At 42.2% G+C, this 20,372-nt stretch overlaps 1 protein-coding gene across 1 annotated transcript; it reads right to left on the minus strand.

The window, feature by feature from the left end:
- Positions 1 to 1,365: 1,365 nt before the first annotated feature.
- Positions 1,366 to 3,861, minus strand: HOXA13 (homeobox A13). The gene is made up of 2 exons (XM_063301939.1): positions 3,126 to 3,861; positions 1,366 to 1,610 (listed from the first exon to the last, which is right to left on the minus strand). Exons 1-2 carry the CDS (start codon positions 3,859 to 3,861, stop codon positions 1,366 to 1,368), a joined length of 981 nt encoding a protein of 326 aa, XP_063158009.1.
- Between the last annotated feature and the right edge of the window lie 16,511 nt (positions 3,862 to 20,372).

A 20,372-nucleotide genomic window follows, 5' to 3' on the forward strand; every position in this document is an offset into this window, starting at 1 on the left:
TTTAAAAAAAGACTATATTTAAGGGAGAACATAGTAGGTCTACCAGAAATTCCAGTCTTCACAAGATATACATAGCATGTAATGGAGAAAATAAAGAAGGGTGTATTCAGTCTTTTATTATAGTGACTATTTTATTAACAGGCGTAATGCTGGTATCTATCTATAGATTTTAGATTTTCATTTTCAGTAAAAATATAAAAAAATAGGGGTGCAGAAATACATTTTCACAGTGTATTTTTTTAATTATTATTATTATTTACAAGCTAGTATCACTTAGTGAACAGGGGAAAGCATAGAATGTGCTAGTTGAAATAACTGACTTGTTGGGTGGGGGGAGATGCTGTAAAATGAATTCCTATTCTTTCTAAGGCAGCCTCATAACTGAAAAATAAAGACAGAAAACTGACTATTTACTCACAGATCAAAATGCAGAACATAGAAATCAAAATATTTCTGAGAAGCATATTATAATTTTCACTATGGGCTTCTTGGAGTTATTTTTCTCCTAGAGAACAGCTTCTTTACAGAAATGATAGGGCTGAGCTGCCAGTTTCTATCCAAGTGTCACATATTTTAAAAGAACAATGTATGGGATTTGATAATTAATTCGTGTCATTAATTATTGCTAGAAAATTAATTAATGCCACTAACCTTGAAATGTATAGTCTCTTTATAAAGCTAGAAAAGTTGCTGCCTCCTCACTGAATTTATGCATGAAGAAATGAGCTACTGAAAAATATCTAACAGCTTTTCCAATAACAGGTTCTCCTAGCAGTGTATTCTGCTTTTAACCTCCTTTCAAGATTAGTCCTCCGTAGAATTTGTTTCACTGCTGTCTGCCAAAATCCTTACCCAGTACCTCCCTTTAAAAGAAAAGAAAACATGGAATATATTGCTTAAACGTACAGTAATTGTACATTTTTCCTACACCAAATTTACCTGAACCACTATTTGGCATGTTTTTGGGGATAGCAATATAAGCAATAGAATACGTGTGTCTGTGTGTGTGTACTTTTTTTTAAAAAAATCTTCCCGATTATCATTCAAAAGCATCCTAAAATAGTCACAAGTAATACTTACACTGTTTTCGACAATATGTTGTCTTTTTAAAATTGAACTGAAATATCCCTGGTCCATTTGGATTTTACAAGTCAGTCCCTGAAGTGGCTTCTTTTGAATTTTCAGGAGAGCGTCTTAAAAGGTGTCTAATAACCACACTTCTTCAAAAGCCATCTATCCAAAGACAGAGAGTTTGTTTTGAAACAAAATGTTCATTACTTTTTCTTTTTAATTAGTATTTTAACCTGGGCCAGGGGAAAAATAGAATTTTTAGGCCTCGAAGCAGCTACGTTTCTACTAAATCCATTAACTGCTTGTCTTCAATTTGTTGATGACTTTTTTTTCCTTCACCCTTCTATTTTGGAACCAAATTGTGACCTGCCTCTCTGAGAGATTTGTAGCAGCAGATATCCTTCTTCGCTTGTCCTTGGTAATGAATTTATTTGTAGCATATTCCCTCTCGAGTTCTTTTAACTGAACTTTTGTATAAGGCACTCGTTTCTTCCTTCCACGCCTGTAGGAGTTGGCATCTGAAGGATGTGAAACCACATCTAGAACAGAAAACCAGAAACAGGAAGGCAGGTGCTATTATTATTCACAATTCTTAACACATTCTAATTATTAGTCCTATGGATCACTAGATCATCCTTTTGCATGTTGGTGGGGTTAAATAAAGTTCAATCAACACATTCACATAAGTTCTCTAGGTGAGGGATTTCTTCTCTAGGATTAGTAACATTGCTTGCAAACTTCTTGGCATTTAACATTAAAAAATGTTCTAGGAAAATCAGATGCAATTGTCATAACCAACGAGATGGGCAAGTTGAGATCTCGAGAATTAAAAATTATTTTTCAGTTAACTTAATGTGCTCAGCAGTCTCTTTGCTCCCCCCCATTCCCACTTAGGGCACATGCAAAGAAAATCAACCCAACATTCTCGCACCTATTCTCACAGCCAAGACAACTGTATCTAGTCTCAATACAGCTGCAAAATGGAATGGGGACTGGGGAGGCTGCTGGCCCACCTAATTTAGCAGTGGAGCCGCCAGAGCAGATAGCCGCATTTTGATGTGGGAATAAAAGGGAGAGGCCGCAATATTTTTCTTAAGGGACAGCCCGGAGAGGAAGAGTGGAGTCCAGCATTTTGATGACAGCACAACCTACATAGTCACTGTCATGAGGTGGGTGGCTACAGCAATTGCTTAAATAATAGAAATAAATCCAAATAGCCACATTATTAATGAGAAGCTAGTAAGCTGGGAAGGGGGGGGGGAAAAGCACCATTAGGCAAAGGTTGTGCCCGAAGACGGAAACTCTAATCTAAGATGGCTGATTGATAGGAGCACTCATGTGTAGAAGGCAGAAACTACAATTAACCGAAATATTCATTTAATTAATATCACTCCCGAAATTTCTGGGAGTGATGATTTAATAAGAGAATTGAGAATGTCCCTAAGAGGACATCTGATTCTTCTTCTTCTTCTTCTTCTTCTTATTATTATTATTATTGTTATTGTTATTATTATTATTCTAGAAAACATAAGCTCAGAACATTAAAAAGCTTCCTTCTTGCTGGGAATTGGGTGATGAGGAGAAGGGAGCAACAGCCTCCTTGCTAAGAAAGCTCAGTTAGTGCCCGACTAAGAATGCGTGATTTTCCATTGAACCCAGTGCCTCGGCCCCTTGGCACCCACATCTGGGCGAAGAAAACCGCGTCTGGGAAACAGCTGGGGCGCCGGATGGAGGAGGAGGGAGAACGCCTGATGCTCCCCGAGACCCCCAGCTCAGGGTCTGGGCAACGTGGGGAAGGCCTCCGACTCGCCAGACTGGCGAAGGGCATGCGAAGCGTCAGCTTCTCCCCCGCCTTGTCAGAGCGGACAGAAAGCGCAGGCAGGGAGAAGGGGCTCCTTTCGCTCTGGGGGATCAGAGCGAAGGGAAGCGGGCAATTCTGGGCGGGGGGGGGGGACAGAGGAGCAGCAGCCGCCCTTTGGCGCTGGGGCTGCAGAGCTACTTCGGGTCCTGCGCGCAGACTCCGCGGTAAGGGAAGGGCCGCGCAGGTGCTTTACCCGGCAGAGCGGATTTCCAGAGATGGGGCGGCTGGTTCTGCTCCTTGGGGCAATAGACCTGCCCGTTCCAGCCGTTGGGGATGGCCCAGGGCTGGTAGCCTTCCACGGGCAGCATAGAGTCGTGCCTGGGCTCGCCGCGGCCGCCGAGCGTGGGCACCACCGGCATATCCAGGTAGCCCGCCGGCACGGGCTGGTAAGGTCCGGCGGCGTAGCCCTGGTAAAAGGCGAACTCCTTGGCGCGCGAGGGGAAGTCTTCGCCGGCGGCCGCCACCGACGTCTCCATGTACTTGTCGGCGAAGGAGGAGGCGGCGGGCTGGGCGCAGGATTTGAGCGAGGCGTTGTGGTGGTGGTGGTGGTTGACGCTGCAGGGGAAATAGCTGCTGCCGAAGTAGCTGTAGGGCAGGGCGGCGGGGCCCGAGGGGCCCTGCACGGCGGCCGAGCAAGGGCTGCACTGCTTGACAGCTGCCCCGGCGGGCTCGGCCATCCCGGCGGCGCCGGGAGCTTCGCTCGACGGATAGGCGGCGGCGGCGGCGCTGCCCGGACCCGCCAGCGAGGCTGGGTGAGCCATCAGATTCCGGCACTGGTTGGCCGCCACGAAGTTGGTGCCTGCGGCCGCGGCGGCAGCCGCCGCGTGGAATCCCGCTTCCATGTTCTTGTTGATCTCCTCCAGGCTGTTGTCGTAGAGAAACATGACCGGCTCGATCCAGCGGGGGTGGAGGAGCACGGAGGCTGTCATAGCCCGATCCGCATTGAGACCAGTGGCTCTTTTTTAAAAGCCCCAAAGACTGAAAAAAGAGATACTCAATCTCTCAGACTTGACCAGGGCTGACGCGCCAGTGTCGCGCCAGTCCCGCGCTCATTGGCCCTCCAAGCTACACGTGATATGCAAAGCAGCTGATAAACATCGGAAGAATAAAGTGCAGATAATTCAATAATGTCCTAATCGCGCTGGGGTTGGAATTCCTGCACGCGGACGGCGCTGGCGCGCGGCTGCCCCTTCCACTCATGACTTTGTGGGTCAAGGGAGGCACGAACGGGGGTGCCTAAGAACAGGTATTTCTCCCCCCCCCCCAAAGTTTGCCTGTCCCCCTTCTCTCCCCTCTCTTCCGCACATTGCCTATAGGAAATTCTTTCAGCAGGAGATCCACGGTCCTAATGTCAAACCCTCCCTGACTTGTTCTTGCTGATCTACTTGGTGGTGGGTTTGGAGGCGGGGTGGATTGTTTTGTTTTGTTTAGGTCCTCCATCCCGCCCACCCCGCCTCACTCGACAAATTGGTGTTTTCTCACCTGCTGGAATTGCAGAAGCGTCTAGCTTTGTTCCGATTACAATTATATCTACCAGAACCATATTTAAAAAGGAAAGAAAACCACTTTCAAACCACAAGAACATGACAAGGCTTTGGTAAACGCTTAATGCCATACATTTTCTCCTGCCTCCTCCAGTCCTGATTTACTTTTCCAAAAATATAGAGAATGCTGTCCTTCTCTTTTACGCCATGGCGTCCCCAAAAGGGGGCTAATTATTAGAAATGCAGGCTGTAGATTGGCTTTGTCAGAGTACAGAAGATAGCGGGTTAAAGGAGACCTCAGAAATGAATCGACCTCACTACATCGTTACTACAACAGTAAAATGTACAGCCTGTAATTTTTGCTTGAATCATTCCCTACCATGGGGGGAAAAAAACCGGGAAAATTTATTGTCCATGGGTGACCACAGAGGCTTCCTAAAAGGAGTAGAATTAATATTGCTGCTGCTACTACTACTACTAATGTTTTAATCCAAGCTTTTTAATATAAACATACATGCCAAGAGCGATGCTTCTAAGCCTGCAACCTCAACACTACTCTTCTTTTAATAATAAAAAGTGTTGGCTGTAAGGGTGTGCGTGTACCCGAAGAACCTATACAGAGAAACCTATATACAGAGAACTACTGAGGACACGGATTCCTTATAGAACAAGTAAAGTAAAGGTGACGTCACCGAATTAGGGCTGTTAGAAATTTGCTGATCACTAGACCTAAAAGAAGGCGGAACGTCTGTATTGTTTTCCACGCCCGGGTGGTGGGTGTTTTTGTTTGTTTGTTAGTTTGTTGTGGGGGGGCTTATTTTTGTTTTTGACGTACCCTTGGCGCGTATTAAGGAGCGGCCGTGGTAATGGGCGTCGCCGCACCATTTCTCCGGCTGGCATTTTAAACCGTGCATTGTTCAGCGGCTTTCTTTCCCCTGGTCTGTAAGGCAGGAACCGATCCGTCAGTTTTCCGGGCGCGCAGTCCGGCCAGCCCTTTGCTGAGAATGGTATGCAACCAGGGAGCTTGTCCCTGAACAATATTTCAGCGAATTCTTTCAACTGTAGCCAGTAAAGGGTTCTTTCCCCTGCAGTCCCAAGCTCTCCTGGATTATCTTTTCCGCATTCTTTCTCATGGCCAAAGGCAAATATTTATTCCTAGCATATTTTAACGCCCCCCCCCCCGCTTCCTTCCCTTCTCTAAAGGATTGACCCTTTGGAAAAGTATGGGCTTCGAAATCTTTCCATTATTCAACGGAAGGGAGGGGGAGGCTTTCTCTGTCCCTGACCAGCTGGGGATCTCGTTCCTTCAAATGCAAAGCAGCCGGGCCAGAGGCAACTACCCTGCACAGAACACGCGCCCCGTCGTCTTCTCCCCTCCGCGGAGGCTAAAGGGGCGGCGTTCCTCTATATACCGGTTAGACTTGACTAGAGGCCAAGGTCAAGTTGAAAACTGCGGCCCGGCCAATGCCAGCAGAGCAGCAGCAGCACTTGAAGGCTCCGCAGCCTGGCTGGCGCACAGGCAGCCCCCGAAAAGAGGCGAATCGCGTCTTTCCTCTCTCCTGCCCCCCACTTGGAAAAGCCACATCTGTGTTACTTTCATACTTACTATGTGTACATGTGTCTGTGTAAGCACATATGCAGACACCCGTATGTATGCAGATAGACGTTTACGTATATGTGTTCTCTCTCTCTCCCCCCCCGCTCCCCCCCCCAAGAATTATTAAGAGCATCCCCAATTGTTCCAAATGGTTTCAAAGGCAAAGACGATCCTCATGGGATACTAGACTTTGGGTTCATCACAACTGGAAAAGTGTTCCAAATATTCCACTTAATAAAGTCCAGGATGAGAGCAGAAGCCGGTAAATAAATAATTGAGTAAAGGCAAAGGTACGTCTTAAAGCATAGTCAAAGGCTCGAGTTCAAAACTATTCCGCCAGGAGCCGAGGGAAGCCTTCGCTAAGATTATCACACGGGCCATGTTCCTTTTTGTCTTGCTGGACTGGATAAGTCAAAATCTGCAGGAAGCCCTCTCTGATTTCCTAAGTGAAGCCCTTTCAAGGAAGCAACCGGCCCAGTTTCTTAGGAGGGAGATTCGCGGGTGGACGCGCCTGGGTTTTAAATTGTGGTGGATGAAAGGGCAGGGATGGGGACTGCAAGCGGTGTAGGAAAGAGACCAGCACTGGACACAAAACAAGTCTTCGCCGTTGCTTTGTACCTGAATCCGCCCGGGGGTGCGAACTTGGGGGTCTTTACAGATACACGTATAGACCATTGTGTTATCGCGTTCTTTCATGATGGATATTAATTTTGCAGGAAATGTCAAAACTTGCCCGCTTGTTAGAGATTTTCTAAGTTAGAATCTTTTATTTCGGTGGAATTTGCTCGCTGCTATCAGGACCGTCAGGAATCGCCCCTCTCACTATGTGGCCTAAAAGATCATTTCCAAGGTGAGAGAGAATTGCTTACTGCTCCTGACGATGGTCTTCCTGAATCGCAACAAAAAAAATTGGATGAATCCTGTCCAGCGATGGTGTGGTGAGGACTACGGCTGAATTCCCAGACCAGTCTCTCTCTCTCTCTGTATGTGTATGTGGAAGGGAAAGGAAAGGAGAGGAAAAATGGCCGCAACTTGTAATTGGCAGCAACTACTTCATAACCATATCCTACCCTATCCCTTGGAAGAAGTCGATAGGTAAAAGTAAATTAGCTGGAATAAAAAGCCTTCCTTCCTGTTCTGCCTCCCCCACCTTAGCTAAGAATCAAAGGATTGTATTTATCCAGGAGTATCTGAGGATTTTAAAAGTGATAAGAACAAAGTGGTCCATTGGTTCTTGAAGTCAGAAAATGGGAAGAGCTGAGGACTGGAGAAGATTTTGTCCTCCCCGTATTTTTCATATACTAAGGTATTGCTAGCAAAAATTAGACAGGGGGGCCCACCACGGTCCTCGAAACAAAAGACAAGGGCTGCCCTCCACTCACGCGCAGCTAGTGGTGCCACTTTGGAAGACCTTTCATGTTACATGAACGACTATAACTTCAAGATTTAACAGAATGCACAACGTTAAAACCAGATCAAAAGGAAATGATGGGTACGTGCCACAAAGTTTTACCTAGCATTAATCAAGGGAATTTGCAAAGAAGTGCAGTACAGGGCCCTGCTCCCCGCGGCCCCCCCCCCCCCACCAATTGCGCTAGAGTATCACTGAAATCAACCAGCTTGCTACTACACTCCTGTGTGTGTCCATTGAGAAAGTTAGCCCCATTGATTTCACTGGGATTTACACAGAGATAATTTGAAGCATTCTTTCAAAGGGAGAAGCCTGACTTAAAGATACATGGTATGCTGCATTGTAATTAATGGAATTTTGTAATGAAGCCCAGGAAAATCTCACTCTTAAATTTCACTAGACTGAGTTTTCTTATTGTAGCCAGTGGCATAAATCTGGTTCACTTTAATTAATCTGGGCCTTGCCACATGATGATCTCCGACAATAGTAGTAACGGTATGCATGTATGTATACATTCCATATTAAATTCTCTAGTAATCTAACTCTCAGGAATGAAGTAAACTTCTGGATGAGAGTAGGAATATCCTTTAATTGGATTTAAGTCTCTTTAGAACATTCAATTTACCAGCCATTGCATTTATTTTGGAGGGCAGCTGGAGAGGTCTATTTTCTCTATAATTTTCTCCATAACTATATTCCTAAGCCAGTTTTAAGAACATGTTACATTTAAGGATATTCGTGTGTTTCTCATGTAACTAAACAGCCTTACGGGCAACTTTTGCATCTTACATCCTCCTTTCCCACTGAGCGTTGGGGCTTTTTTTTGTTGTTGTTGAGATAATTGGAAAATAAGAAAGATATTCAAAAGGCACCTGGTGCAAAGAATAATCACCCAAAAGTAGATTTCTCTTAAATATGAGGGCAGATATGAAAAAATAAAATAAGCACTGGTAGACTAAAGTAAAAAAAAAAATAGCGGAAAATGTTCAACAGTCTTTGGCTTTGTGATTTAAAAACTGAGCATTTTATGAATCTTGATTCAGAAGGTGTAAAACATTTAAGAAACAAATAAATCAAAGCCAGACTGGAGATGATTTGGTGCCTATTGTGTCAGTATTGATAAAATGTACAGTGTACGTTTCTGTCAAACTTTTTGTTGTTTTCCCGTAACCACAAATTGGCTTTCTCTTTTTCCATAACTGCAAATACTGTTGGCTATCTGAAATTTGTGAATTGGACATTGGTGGAGAATCTCTCTCTCTCTGTGTGTATCTAAACACTGAGGTAAAATTTGTGAAATTAATTTATTTCTCTCCTTTCAAACCACATTTCTGTGATGTAACTTTAGCGTATCAGTATTGTGCTAAAAGCTTTTAGGAAAAAAAGATTTGATATGAATACCCAGATGAAAAGCAGATATCGGGATTGTTTCTGGGATTAGCAGATTGATGTAAATAGTCATAATAACTATTATTCCACAAGCGAAATAGGATGTTCAATACAACAGCTTATGGAAAGAAGCCGTGCAGAAAGAAAAATAAAACCAGGATTTTAAAAAAAGTTTGTTTTTTAATTGACTGACTGATAACAGCTATATATCAATATATTTTATTGATTCAATAATCAAATATACAAAGAGACATACAGATCAGTTACTATTTTGAAAATAAAATTTTCTTGAGGATAATGTTATCTACAACTGCAGGTATGTTTTCCTTTCCCTGTTTCTGCCTGGGGCTTATATTAATTTCTCCCACAATTATTGCAGACTGTACTGTTGCAGAGGAATAATAATTAAACATATCTCTGATATTGTGATTATTTCTGAACTTCCACTTAATTGTGATATGCATGAAAAATATCAGAAATAACATTTTATATATTGTGTGTGTTCTTAAAACTCTATTTTAACATTAATGTGCTATTCTTTTATCAGGTTATACTTTATAGAAAGTTTTTTTTCCTGAACTTGAAGTCAATTCTGAAACCAACCCTTCATCTCATTTTTAAGAGAGAAAGATAAGCAAGGTTTTTTAAAAGAGATTTTCTTGAACCTATAACAAAAAATTCCTTTACTCCAAATTTGTCATAATCCTTAGAATTTACCTAAAGTAGATGAGCTTTGGCCAGTTAAGAAGTATAACCGTATTTTTAAACTAAAAGTATATGGTAATCAGGAGTGCACAGTACTCCTTTGTGCTGGAATGTATGAAGTTATGCTGTGTTATCTTTTCTTGTTTTTATTTCATCCTTTAGAAGTGAACAAACTCTCCCTATTTTGTGAATACTCCCAATGGAGAAACCAATCTGAGAGAGAGGAACACTGCACTAGATAGGATCCTGTTCTGAAGTAGGTGAATGTTTCCTCCTTCATCCATAGAGCGCTTGATACAATGTGAAGAAGCAGAAGAATTCCTCTTTGAAGGAATTAGAGAATCTTACCAATTGGCTAGTTTTATCACAAAGATCTGGAAAGTGCAGTAACAGTCACCATTTCTCTGTGTAATGGGGGTGGGGGCTACATTATACTGTAATAATCCCATCCCATTCGCCTGAGCTGAAACTCTTTCCGTTGAGATCCATCCTTTGCTAAGCCAAAATGGCTGCATAGAAATATTTACACTAGCAGGTCACTCACTGGAATGTGAAGCATACTGGGTCAAGAGTTGTGTGAACTGTTGCTCTACAACCAAGTGAGGCAGAATTATCCTCACAGCTCACATGCCTGAGATAAATCCTTGGAGACTCTGATACATGTCATGCTTTCTCCCATTGTGTCTAGTGGGAACGTTTAGGGACTGGCAGCGGAAGAAACTCCATAACTTTCCTAATGGACCTGTGGCCACAGTATCATCCTTCGGATACAGGCAAAACACTAGTAACATCAAGGAAGGACTTACCTGGCTCATGGTCCTTGAGCTCCTTGAGTGGGTCTCCCAAGATACTTCAGCTGAAATTGCCCCACCTCCATTCTCTTAGGAGGGGAAAAATAAAAAAAAACCCTACAGTATACAAGAATGATTGATAAGCAGGGAGAAACTTCATTGGTGTAGATGGTTTCAATCATTACATTACATTAAAATACTCTAGAGCAACCTTCTTTAATCTGCTGCCTTCCAAATGTGAGGGAAGTGGTTATAGCTCCTCTAATTTCTACCCAATGAGAGCCAGTGTGGTGTGGTGGTTAAGGTACCAGGCTATCTAGCCAGGGGACGGTGAGTTCTAGTCCTGCCTTAGGCACAAAGCCAGCTCTCTCTCAGCCCTAGGAAGGAGGCAATGGCAAACTACTTCTGAAAAACCTTGCCAAGAAAACTGCAGGGACTTGTCCAGCCAGTCTCCAAGAATCGGACACAATTGAATGGTTAAAAAAAAATTCTACCCAGCTGGGAATTATAGGAATTATAGACCAAAATATCTGTTGGGTCAGGGCAGTTTAGAGCAATTGCCAGAGAGCTTAATGGAGAGGGAGGATTCAAGAACTGCATCTCGTTGGGTGAGGTATCATAGACTTTGACCTGAGATAGACCTACATTGGAAAGGCATTATAAGAAAGATATGGGTGTTGCCTTCTTTCTCTTTCTCCCTTATCTGTCCCTGACTGAATGAAAATATGGCCAGTATTATTAGATGGTTATGAGGACAGAGGAGATCATTGCTAAAAGGCACTGCACACCTTAAAAGCAAAGTTGCATAGAATATGGGCAGCTCTCTGGTCAACAGAGAGTTGTTTACTGTATTAGAATCCTACCTTCTTTTGCCACTGAGAGACAAACACGCCTGAGCAACATCTGATGTTTTCACCCATTCTGTGACTTGTAGCCTCAACAACAAACCTCTTCAAAAAGAAGATGTTATCAGTAGAGGTTCTCTCATGAAGTGTGGTATAATGGTTAGATGTTGGCCAACAACCAAGAAGACCCATCTTTTGATGCACACAGCCTTGGAAGTTCCCCTGATATCTCTGGGCCAGTTACTTTCAGCTCAACCAACTCACAAGATTATTGTTGTAGGAATGGAACTAGAGAAGGAAGGACTCTATGTCACCTTGAGCTCCAGGAGGAAAAGCCAAATATAAATCGAATGAATGAATGAACAATTAAAAAATACCACAAAAATGCAGGAGGTTCATGCATGGAATAACTTCTTAGTGGACTGTTTTCCATTTAACTTAAGGTTTCCAGTTACAATAAGCTCCATATTATTATTTAATGAGTATACAACTTATGAGGGAAAGAACTCCATGAGGGTGAATGTATTCCAGAATTACTGACATAATCCAGATAATTAAAGCTGCTTTGGAACAATATTGTGTCTAGCAATTTCTGTTCCAGAACAAGTTTTGTGGGGGAGGGGGGAGGGGAATGGCCATAAATAAATAATCAAATCAGGGGAATTATTTCCCAGTGGCTAGTTTTACGACAGGAACAGATGTTAACTGTACGAGGGTTTTGACATGGAACCAGTATTCTATCTTTAGACCTCAGAGCAATCACAGGTTGTGTGTTCAGACGGCATGCTATTTCTGCTGGAACTATTTTAAAACTTAATGTGATGGCCCACTTGACACAACATGCTAATAAGAGTTCCCATAATATGCAGAACCATAAACCGCCCCACTCATTTAGCATAGCCCACCGAGTTGTGTGAACCCAACTTTACCGATGATCTTTCTCACATGCATCGCTAAGACTGCAATCTTTTTAGGAGTAAGTCCCACTGAATTTAACGGTGATCAATTTTGAGCAGACTTTTCCTAAACCACATTGTGGATGTAAGCTCTGAACAATCTTACAAAGAGTTACTACTTTTATAAACAGGGATTTAAAATTCAGTGTGATGTGACCTGTTCTGATATGGTAGCTTGCTGCAGGCAACCTTATTTCTACAAAAAAAAAATAAAAAAATTAAGAGTCAATGTTCAGAGGGTCTGTTCCTTAAACGGCACGTCCCGTTCTTGTAAGGATGGGGGGTGATTAAACAGTTCACAGGAAGTACCGTGGAATCTCCGTCCAACATGACAAAAAAACAACCACGAAGCCAGCAAGCAGCTCCCCCGCTGGAATTCTTGAACGGCTATAAACGCACCGAAGCCACTCTGCAGCGCCAGATCTGCACTTGGCACAGCGATTAAGCCTCTTGCGGCCCGAGGCCGCGTCGTGCTCTACCGAGCATTTAGGCGGAGATCGTCTTTGAAAGAGATTAGTATCGGCAAAGGGAGGATCCGTTTAACAAGTTTGTTATGGAACACTCTGGAGAGCTGCACAAGGCCCAACGCAGACTTGTCAAAACACAGGGAGAATTTGTATCGCTGTTGACGCAGAGCTTGACCTTCTCCGCGTTGACTGCCGGCGAAGGGCCCTCGCGCTCAATCGGCTTGGCGTTCAGTGCGCAGTCTTAGCACTGCGCTCGTCAATGGCTGCGGCTCTTCGCTCGTGGCGACGGCATTTAGCTCCGTGAAGCGCGTCGCCCTTAGCCGGCTTCACCGTTGCAGAGTTGCAAGGCCGCCTCTAAGCAAGATATATCCAGACAATTATATCTATACATCTCGGGGGCGGTCGTCCATGACCCCACCTTACAAAAAGGGCGGCTAAAAACACCAAAGCTTGTTTATCCCATAAAATATCCTCTATGTGTCTTCAGTATAAAATAGCTTCAAGTCTAAAATGTGGAGGATGGAGTTGCATATGCTCCCTTGCCTAATTTGCGGTTACTACATCTTATTCAGAAACAGCCACTTAACTTTCACCCCCCCCCTTTTTTTTTTTTTTTTTTTGCTTTCAAGAAGGCTAGAAGTTCAGGTTTTGATCTAGGAGTGGGGAGGGGGAAAAACAAGGTTCAAATCTTCCCTCAGCTTGGAAACCCTGGGTGACTTTGGGACAGTCCCTCTGCCTCAGCTCAGCCTACCTCACAGGGTTTCTGTTGTGGGGATAAAAATGAAGGGACCACCTCATGTGAGCCACTGAGAAGTCCTGAAAGAAATGCAGAATATAAATCTAACAAGTAGCTACTTTCTGGCTGCTATTGAGTCTGATAGTCCTTATCAATATATTTATGTGGAATATTATGTGTGATATTGAATTGCTAACAAATGGTTTATGAAGGTAATGGGGCAGGATGGATAAAGCTTTAGATTTTGAAAGTTCAATAAGCAAAGATTTCAGCCTTCTTCCTTGTGACAAATAGCGTTCTGGCTTTAATGAAACACTTTTGGAAAACAGACACAGCAACCTTTCCTAACTGGGGCAGACAAATCCAAAACATTTCATTGTGATGTATATTCTTGTTATTGTAAGGTATCTTGTGTATGATCTTTACTAAGAAAGGTGGGATATGAATGTCCAAGTAAATGAATAATCCGTCACTGGTAACCTAAAGCAGGACATTTCAGTAATTCCAGCTTAATTAATAAATTTAACAATTTAATTAATTAATTAAAAAATTAAGATGCCCATAAAACTGGGCAGAGCTTCAATCACCCCATCGTGGCACCACTTTGACTTTTTTTACCATACCCCATGGACACCCCTAGACAAGTCCCAAAGCTGACCACCTTTTTGAGCTTGAGATCCAGTCAAATCAACCTCCGGGCTCCTCTTGCTTCCCATGCTTGCCTCTGGCCAGAAAACTCCATGGTTGGTTGGAGGGAATCTATGCACTTTCTCCAAAGCAAGCTGCCCTTTCAGTGAGTTAAAAAAAGAAAGGCGGACTGGGTTGTTGATGAAAGGATTCTTGAAACTCTACAATCATGGAGTTGGAGGAATCCCTGCTCCATTTCATTGCTTGGAGAGGACAAGGTCAAAATGGCTAACTCTGCAGTAGTTGTAAGTATCAAATATTATGTGCTATTCTCCTAAACTCTCAAGCAAAAGCCACTTAGGACATCAGTTCAGGATCTGGATCTGGAATGCTGCTGGAACTTGGGAGTCCTTTCATTAGTGACCTCAGTCTTGGACCATTCTCTGCATGTGTAACAGCACCTTCTCTTGCCTCCTCTTAACTATGATAAGGGGGCTGATGTAGGATGAAAGCATCCAGTGATTGGCAGGCCTGCCTCATTGTAATGGAAAAGTCTTGGCTTTAGCAATATCATCTGGAACAGAGGACATCAGATTTAAGATTCTGTAGATGAAAGTTGTATGTTATTATTTCAATCAAGATTCCTTTAAGCAACAGGCATCCTGTTCACTGCATTTCTAACAGCTTTATTCCACAGAAATGTTTCAAAATACTTCATGCGAACGTCTCATGCAGCTTTATAACCGAATCAATTTTATAACAGGGCTTAATTTAAAAAACAAAACAAAAACAAACAACTCTGGGTAGCCCAGGGTTACATGCAGCTCATAATGTCATAGCACGGATGCACAAAGTTATAAAAAAAAATGCCAAGGATCCAGCTTTAAAGCCTCCTGTCCAGCAAATATAATTGTGCCCAATGCCTTTCATTATATACAAATATCTCTCCTGTGATCTGTCATTTCTCTGACTTCTTAAAGTTAGTTAATTTCCAAGGAAAGCCATTTACAGATCATTCATCCCATCCGCCTTTACTTTTCAGACCAGGAAATGGTAGTTTCAATGTGATGGAGAGAGGTATAAGAAGACAATCACAGTCCCAGTACTTTCCACACCTCACAAAAAATAAATTCAGCTTAGACACCACGGAAAGAAAGTCGAAAGGAAAGTGTCAGTCTAGCTTGGCAACCACAGACTTTCCCAGGTGACAACAGAAATACACGATCCACACTCAGCGTGGTGGAAATAGGGATTTGTACCCTTGTGTGTGTCTCTCTCTCTGAGTGACATGGAGTGTTAAGTGCCAGTTTGGGGAATGAATTATACCTGTTGCTAGGAGAGCTGGGTGGGAAGGGCTGGTCAGACTTAGGTTAAACTGAGCAAGAGGAGTCTGTTTGTGCTGCCGCCTTGTCAGCCTCTGTTTGCATTGCCTGTTAACCCTTGGTCCATCGCACGGCTCATCCAGAAAGACACAGAAATCACTGGGGGTGGGGGGTGGAATAAAAATGCATTTGCAGATGTGGACAGGGAGAAAGAATCATGCTCTGTTTATGAGGCAAACAGATAAGATGGTGGGACAAGAAAGTAATGCAACACTATTGATCTGGCCCCAGACAAAGAATTAGGAATAGAGTAACCTTTGCATTCCATAGTTACGGGAATAAGTTGGCACCCTTTATGTCACAGAGGAAAAATACAGCTCTCCGAGTGGTTCTGATTTAAGGTTTCAAATGCTTTTTTTCAGTTGACATAACAGGTATAACAGAGAGGGACCGATGTCTCCTGCTGAACTGCAACCAAATCCATTGATGTCAATGAAATCGATTTTTTGCTTGCTGTGTTGGTGTTTGCATGCTGGAAGTGGTGTTAATTCATACCATAAGTATTTGAATAAATTCTTGTTGGTGGTTCTATGCTTATTATGTAGGATTGCAGCCAAAGCTTATGATCTAAGTACTAAATACCAAATCACCACTTGAGGAACTGAGAGTGTCAGGGACCCCACTTCTTAGATGTTTTCCAAACCCTGTGTCTCCTTCCTAGAGCTAAGAGGAAGTGACTGGCCCAAGGTCACCCAGCTGGCTTTGTGCCTACGGTGGGACTAGAACTCACAGTCTCCCAGTTTCTAACCTGGTGACTTAACCATTAAGTTCAGGCTTTTCCTAATCTGGTTTACAGTGCTGTTATTATCTGGTGGTTTACCATTCAAGTAATAGCCAGGTCAACTTGCTTAGGAGAGAGATTGTATCAGTTGAGTTTATCAGTTGTTCAGGCCTAGCCAGCTATACGTAAGGCAACTGCATATCTTCAGTGTTATGAAAAGGCAGTGGTTAAGGTGTTGAGCTGACACTGAGGAGACCAGGCTCAAGTCTACCCTCAGCCATAGATGCTCACTGGGTAACCTTGAGCCAATCACTCTTTCTCAACCCACCTACCTCATGGGATTGTTAGGAAAAATAGAAGTGGGAGAACTTGTATATCACCTTGAACTTCTGAAGGAAAGGTAGAATATAAATCTAAAAAATGAATACCTATTGAGTTACTTATCCATTTTGTATTTCTTATGTTTTTACTGCCAGAGATGGAAAGAGATGTTTATGGGATTTTTGGAATCATATACCAAAATAACTGCCAATTTTCAGTACAGTATTATTATGGCACAATATTGGGATATATTAGGGAATGCCTTGCCAGAACTGAACCTTCTTCTCTGGTCCTGTCATCAAAAGAGGGTTTCTTGAAGGTTCAAACAGGCCTTCCACTCTGTGGAATACTCCATCCCCAGCATTACAAATGGCCATAAAACCAGCTGGCATTTCATAAGCAAGTGGTAGCTGCTCTATTCCAGAATGCATCCATTGATTAGATTAGTTTTAGAGTGCTTAGGATGTTTATAGATGGGTTTGGGGTGATACTATTTGAATTGCTTAGAATTAGTTTTAATTCTGTGGTTCTCTGTCCAGGGTCAGTCAGGGTAGGGGTGGGTTATAAATATTGCAAAATAAATGAATAAATAATACTATCCATGCCTTAATTACTTTGGGCAGGGTGTGTGTGTGTGTGCATGCTCATGTTCTTTGCTACTCTATCCAAGACTTTAGATTCTGCTGTTATTATCTAATTAAATCAGATTACATAGTCCAACAATTTGGCTATTCTTCCATCTTACAAAATCTTTTCAAAATGTAGTCATTTTTAAATGGACTTTTTGTTTTTTGTTTGTTTCTTTGTTTATGGTCCTGCAAGGGAATAGCACCAGTCAGTAAGTGGCAGAAACAACTAGTTATAGGGTGGGGGTAGGGATTTATGTGTGGGTAAACCTCTGACATTGACATCTTTTTTTACTCCACAGATATAGCTATAGCCATTTCCTTCAGGTGTTCAATAAATTCCTGTTTGAAAAAACAAGGATTTATTCAGTCTGATTCCACAAATCAAACCCTTCTTTAGAGTCTTGGAGCAGGAAAATATATTGGATGGGAAATCATACCAATATAGTAAAATGTATGCTTGAAAATTCCTAAAGGATGGTTAACTTCAGAATTCCAGCATTCTCATCTCCAGGCCATATTAACTGGGATGAAGGTTATTACAAAAAACCATACAGAGGATGCTGCTTTGGACAAAATGGCTATAGTTCAAAACTACCTTCAGTGCCTTCACTGATGCTTCAGCCTTTCTGCTTTCATATATATCATTAAACAGAGCAACTGGAGAACTGCAAGTTCTTAGAGTAAACAGCACAATTTTCCTAAAGGATCATAGTTGATAGGTTGATTATAACATAACCTTGTGCATTTTGAGTTGAAGTAAATCACATTGTTCCTCAGAGAGGAGTCGGTAGAAAAGGCTGGAAAGGGGCCATGGAGCCTGTGATCCTCCAGTTGTTTGTAAATTATAGCTCCTAATATACCCAGACAGTGGGCAAATGGAAAAGAATGAAGCAGTTATAATGCAACCACATTTGTAAGGCTACAGTTTCCTACCATCAAATACATAAGCTAAAGAAACATTTGTTTCTCAGTCTGGTAACTTTGCATGCAAATGAAATTTGTGTTGATTATGGACATATTTGTTTATTTAACAATTTATAGTAATTAATGTTATTTGTAACCCCAGCCCCATTCACAAAAGACTTTGGACAGTGCATATCAGCATGGGGAGAACAATTATAACAGCAGAAACATAAACCGTAAGACCTCCTATGCCAAATAACTAAGAGAGAAAAGGATTAAGGTAGCTAAGATGCCTCCAGGGTGGATGGACTCAGTTACAGTGGTGATGGGTGCACTGTTGGAAGACCTGAAAGACCCAGCTTAGGGACAGATTGTTATAGAGAAAATCTATGTGGTTGCTACGAGTCAACCCTGACTTGATGGCACGTAATCAATCACTCAATATGCCTTCAGTCAGAGAAAGCAGAGGGTCTTTGAAATAACACAAATCTTAGTCTCTAGGAATGTAGGGCCTGCACCTACCTTTGTAGAATGGATTTTCTGGAGCATGGACACTGCTGTTGAGAAGGTCTCTTCCCTTGTCCATCCCAACATGCTTCTTACAGGAGGCTAAGAATGTTGCCAGATGTATCTTGCTGCTGCACTGTAAAGGGCTTTAAAATTAATAACCAGGGCCCTTTTGTCATATCCACTTTGTTCTTGTCAGCCCTTTGCCCTACCTTCACTTTCACTTTCCACTTTGCAAATCTTTTTCACATTTGTTATCTCAGTAATCCTTACCTCAGATACTGAAACAGATCAATAACTAAGTCTGGACTTTAGGTACCTGTAAGAAGGATCCTAGCAACTCTGGTTTTTTACCATGAAGTGAATGCAGGAGAAACCCTGTATGATTTTATCCCAGTAATTTTATTGTGCTTATCTCTTCTTTATAATACAATTAAACCTTTGCCAATCAATTCATTGGTCTATTGTATTTGCATAAAACTTCACATGGGTAAAATAATAATTCTAAAGGAAGAAGCAGAGTTCCCTTGATTTTAGATAACGTGTGTTTTAACTGACATCATGAGACGTCTTCCATCTAATGTATTAGAAAAAAAGGGGGAAGTTCTCTTTTAAATTGATAGTTGTCACCCACCGTTATTGTTACTGTGATGTATGAAAGGTCCCCTGTGCAAGCACCGAGTCATGTCTGACCCTTTGGGGGGATGCTGCTTTCACGACGTTTTCTTGGCAGACTGTAGCGGGGTGGTTTGCCATTGCCTTACCCAGTCATCCCCTTCCCCAGCAAGCTGGGTGCTCATTTTACCGACCTCGGAAGGATGGAAGGCTGAGTCGTCCTGAGCCTGAGAATCCTGACCTGAGAATCCAGCTTCCACTGGGATCAAACTCGGGTTGTGGGGAGAGTTTCGGTTGCAATACTGCCGGCTACCACTCTGTGCCACATCAGGCTTTTTTATTGCTACTACTTTTGTAACAATAAAGTAGTACTTTAGTAAAAAAAAAAAAAAAAAAGTTCATCTGTCTACATATCTGTTTGCCAGGTGATTTGAAGATCTTTCTTTTTTTAACTAAATGTGGAAATGTCAATTTCATTTAAGCTACTAATCCAGTTTTCCTCCAACCTGGTGTCCCATCCCCTTCCTATACCTGAGATTCTTTGCAAAATGGAAAAAAAGAGAAAACACACCTCATTTGACCTTCAGGCATGCGCACCTTTCTAATCTTATCAAAGCCGATCTATTACAGTCCTAGGATTACTTCCAAGCTTAGTTGTCGTCTACGAATAGCCTGCTTATCAAAATAATCCTGCTCACTTTCTCATCTCAAGGGGTACAAATTGTTTTAAAGCACATATTCATGGTAGCCCCTCCTTTGTCTTCACTTCATTATTAATAAATAAATAGCAAGATAAACAAACTGGAATTGTATCTCTGTGGAAGGGTGAGATACTATAATTTCCATGTTCAGAATACACATAATAATATGTTATATAGGATGATGACCTGTGCTATTAACTAAATGTAATGAGCACCTAGTTTGCCACATCAGAGTGCTCTGAAATTGATAGATACGCTCTTCCATATACTAACCTTTTATGCTCCCCTACACCTATCTACAGCAATGCTCCTACCCCTTTTTTTAGATTCTTGTTCTTTTATATATGCTTTCCATTTTTAACTCATATATCTTTTATATCTAATAGCTTTTCATAATTTTTCTAGATTTCTGTTTTTGCAGAGATGCATCCTCTATGCTTTTAGTGACTGTATCCCGCCCTCCTTATGCTGGTCTATGACCATAATAAAGATTTGATTCGACATGTTATGTCATATAAATCCTGAAGCACAGAGTTCAGCTGCTAAATGAAGGAGCATGGAAATTCAAGAATTGCAGAATTCCATTTACCTTTGGGGTTTCCTCCTCTTTCTCTTCTTCCTTTTTCCTTACTGAAAGCATTTTGCTGGAACGC

This window comes from Candoia aspera, chromosome 4, assembly GCF_035149785.1.
Source record: "Candoia aspera isolate rCanAsp1 chromosome 4, rCanAsp1.hap2, whole genome shotgun sequence".
Lineage (NCBI taxonomy): Eukaryota > Metazoa > Chordata > Lepidosauria > Squamata > Boidae > Candoia > Candoia aspera.

Excerpts from the sequence above, each read along its gene's own strand:
- HOXA13 (XM_063301939.1), bottom strand. The coding sequence starts at position 3,861 with ATGACAGCCTCCGTGCTCCTCCACCCCCGCTGGATCGAGCCGGTCATG. Across the intron at positions 1,611-3,125 it reads CTGGAAATCCGCTCTGCCGG|ATGTGGTTTCACATCCTTCA; the intron begins GTAAAGCACCTG and ends TTTCTGTTCTAG.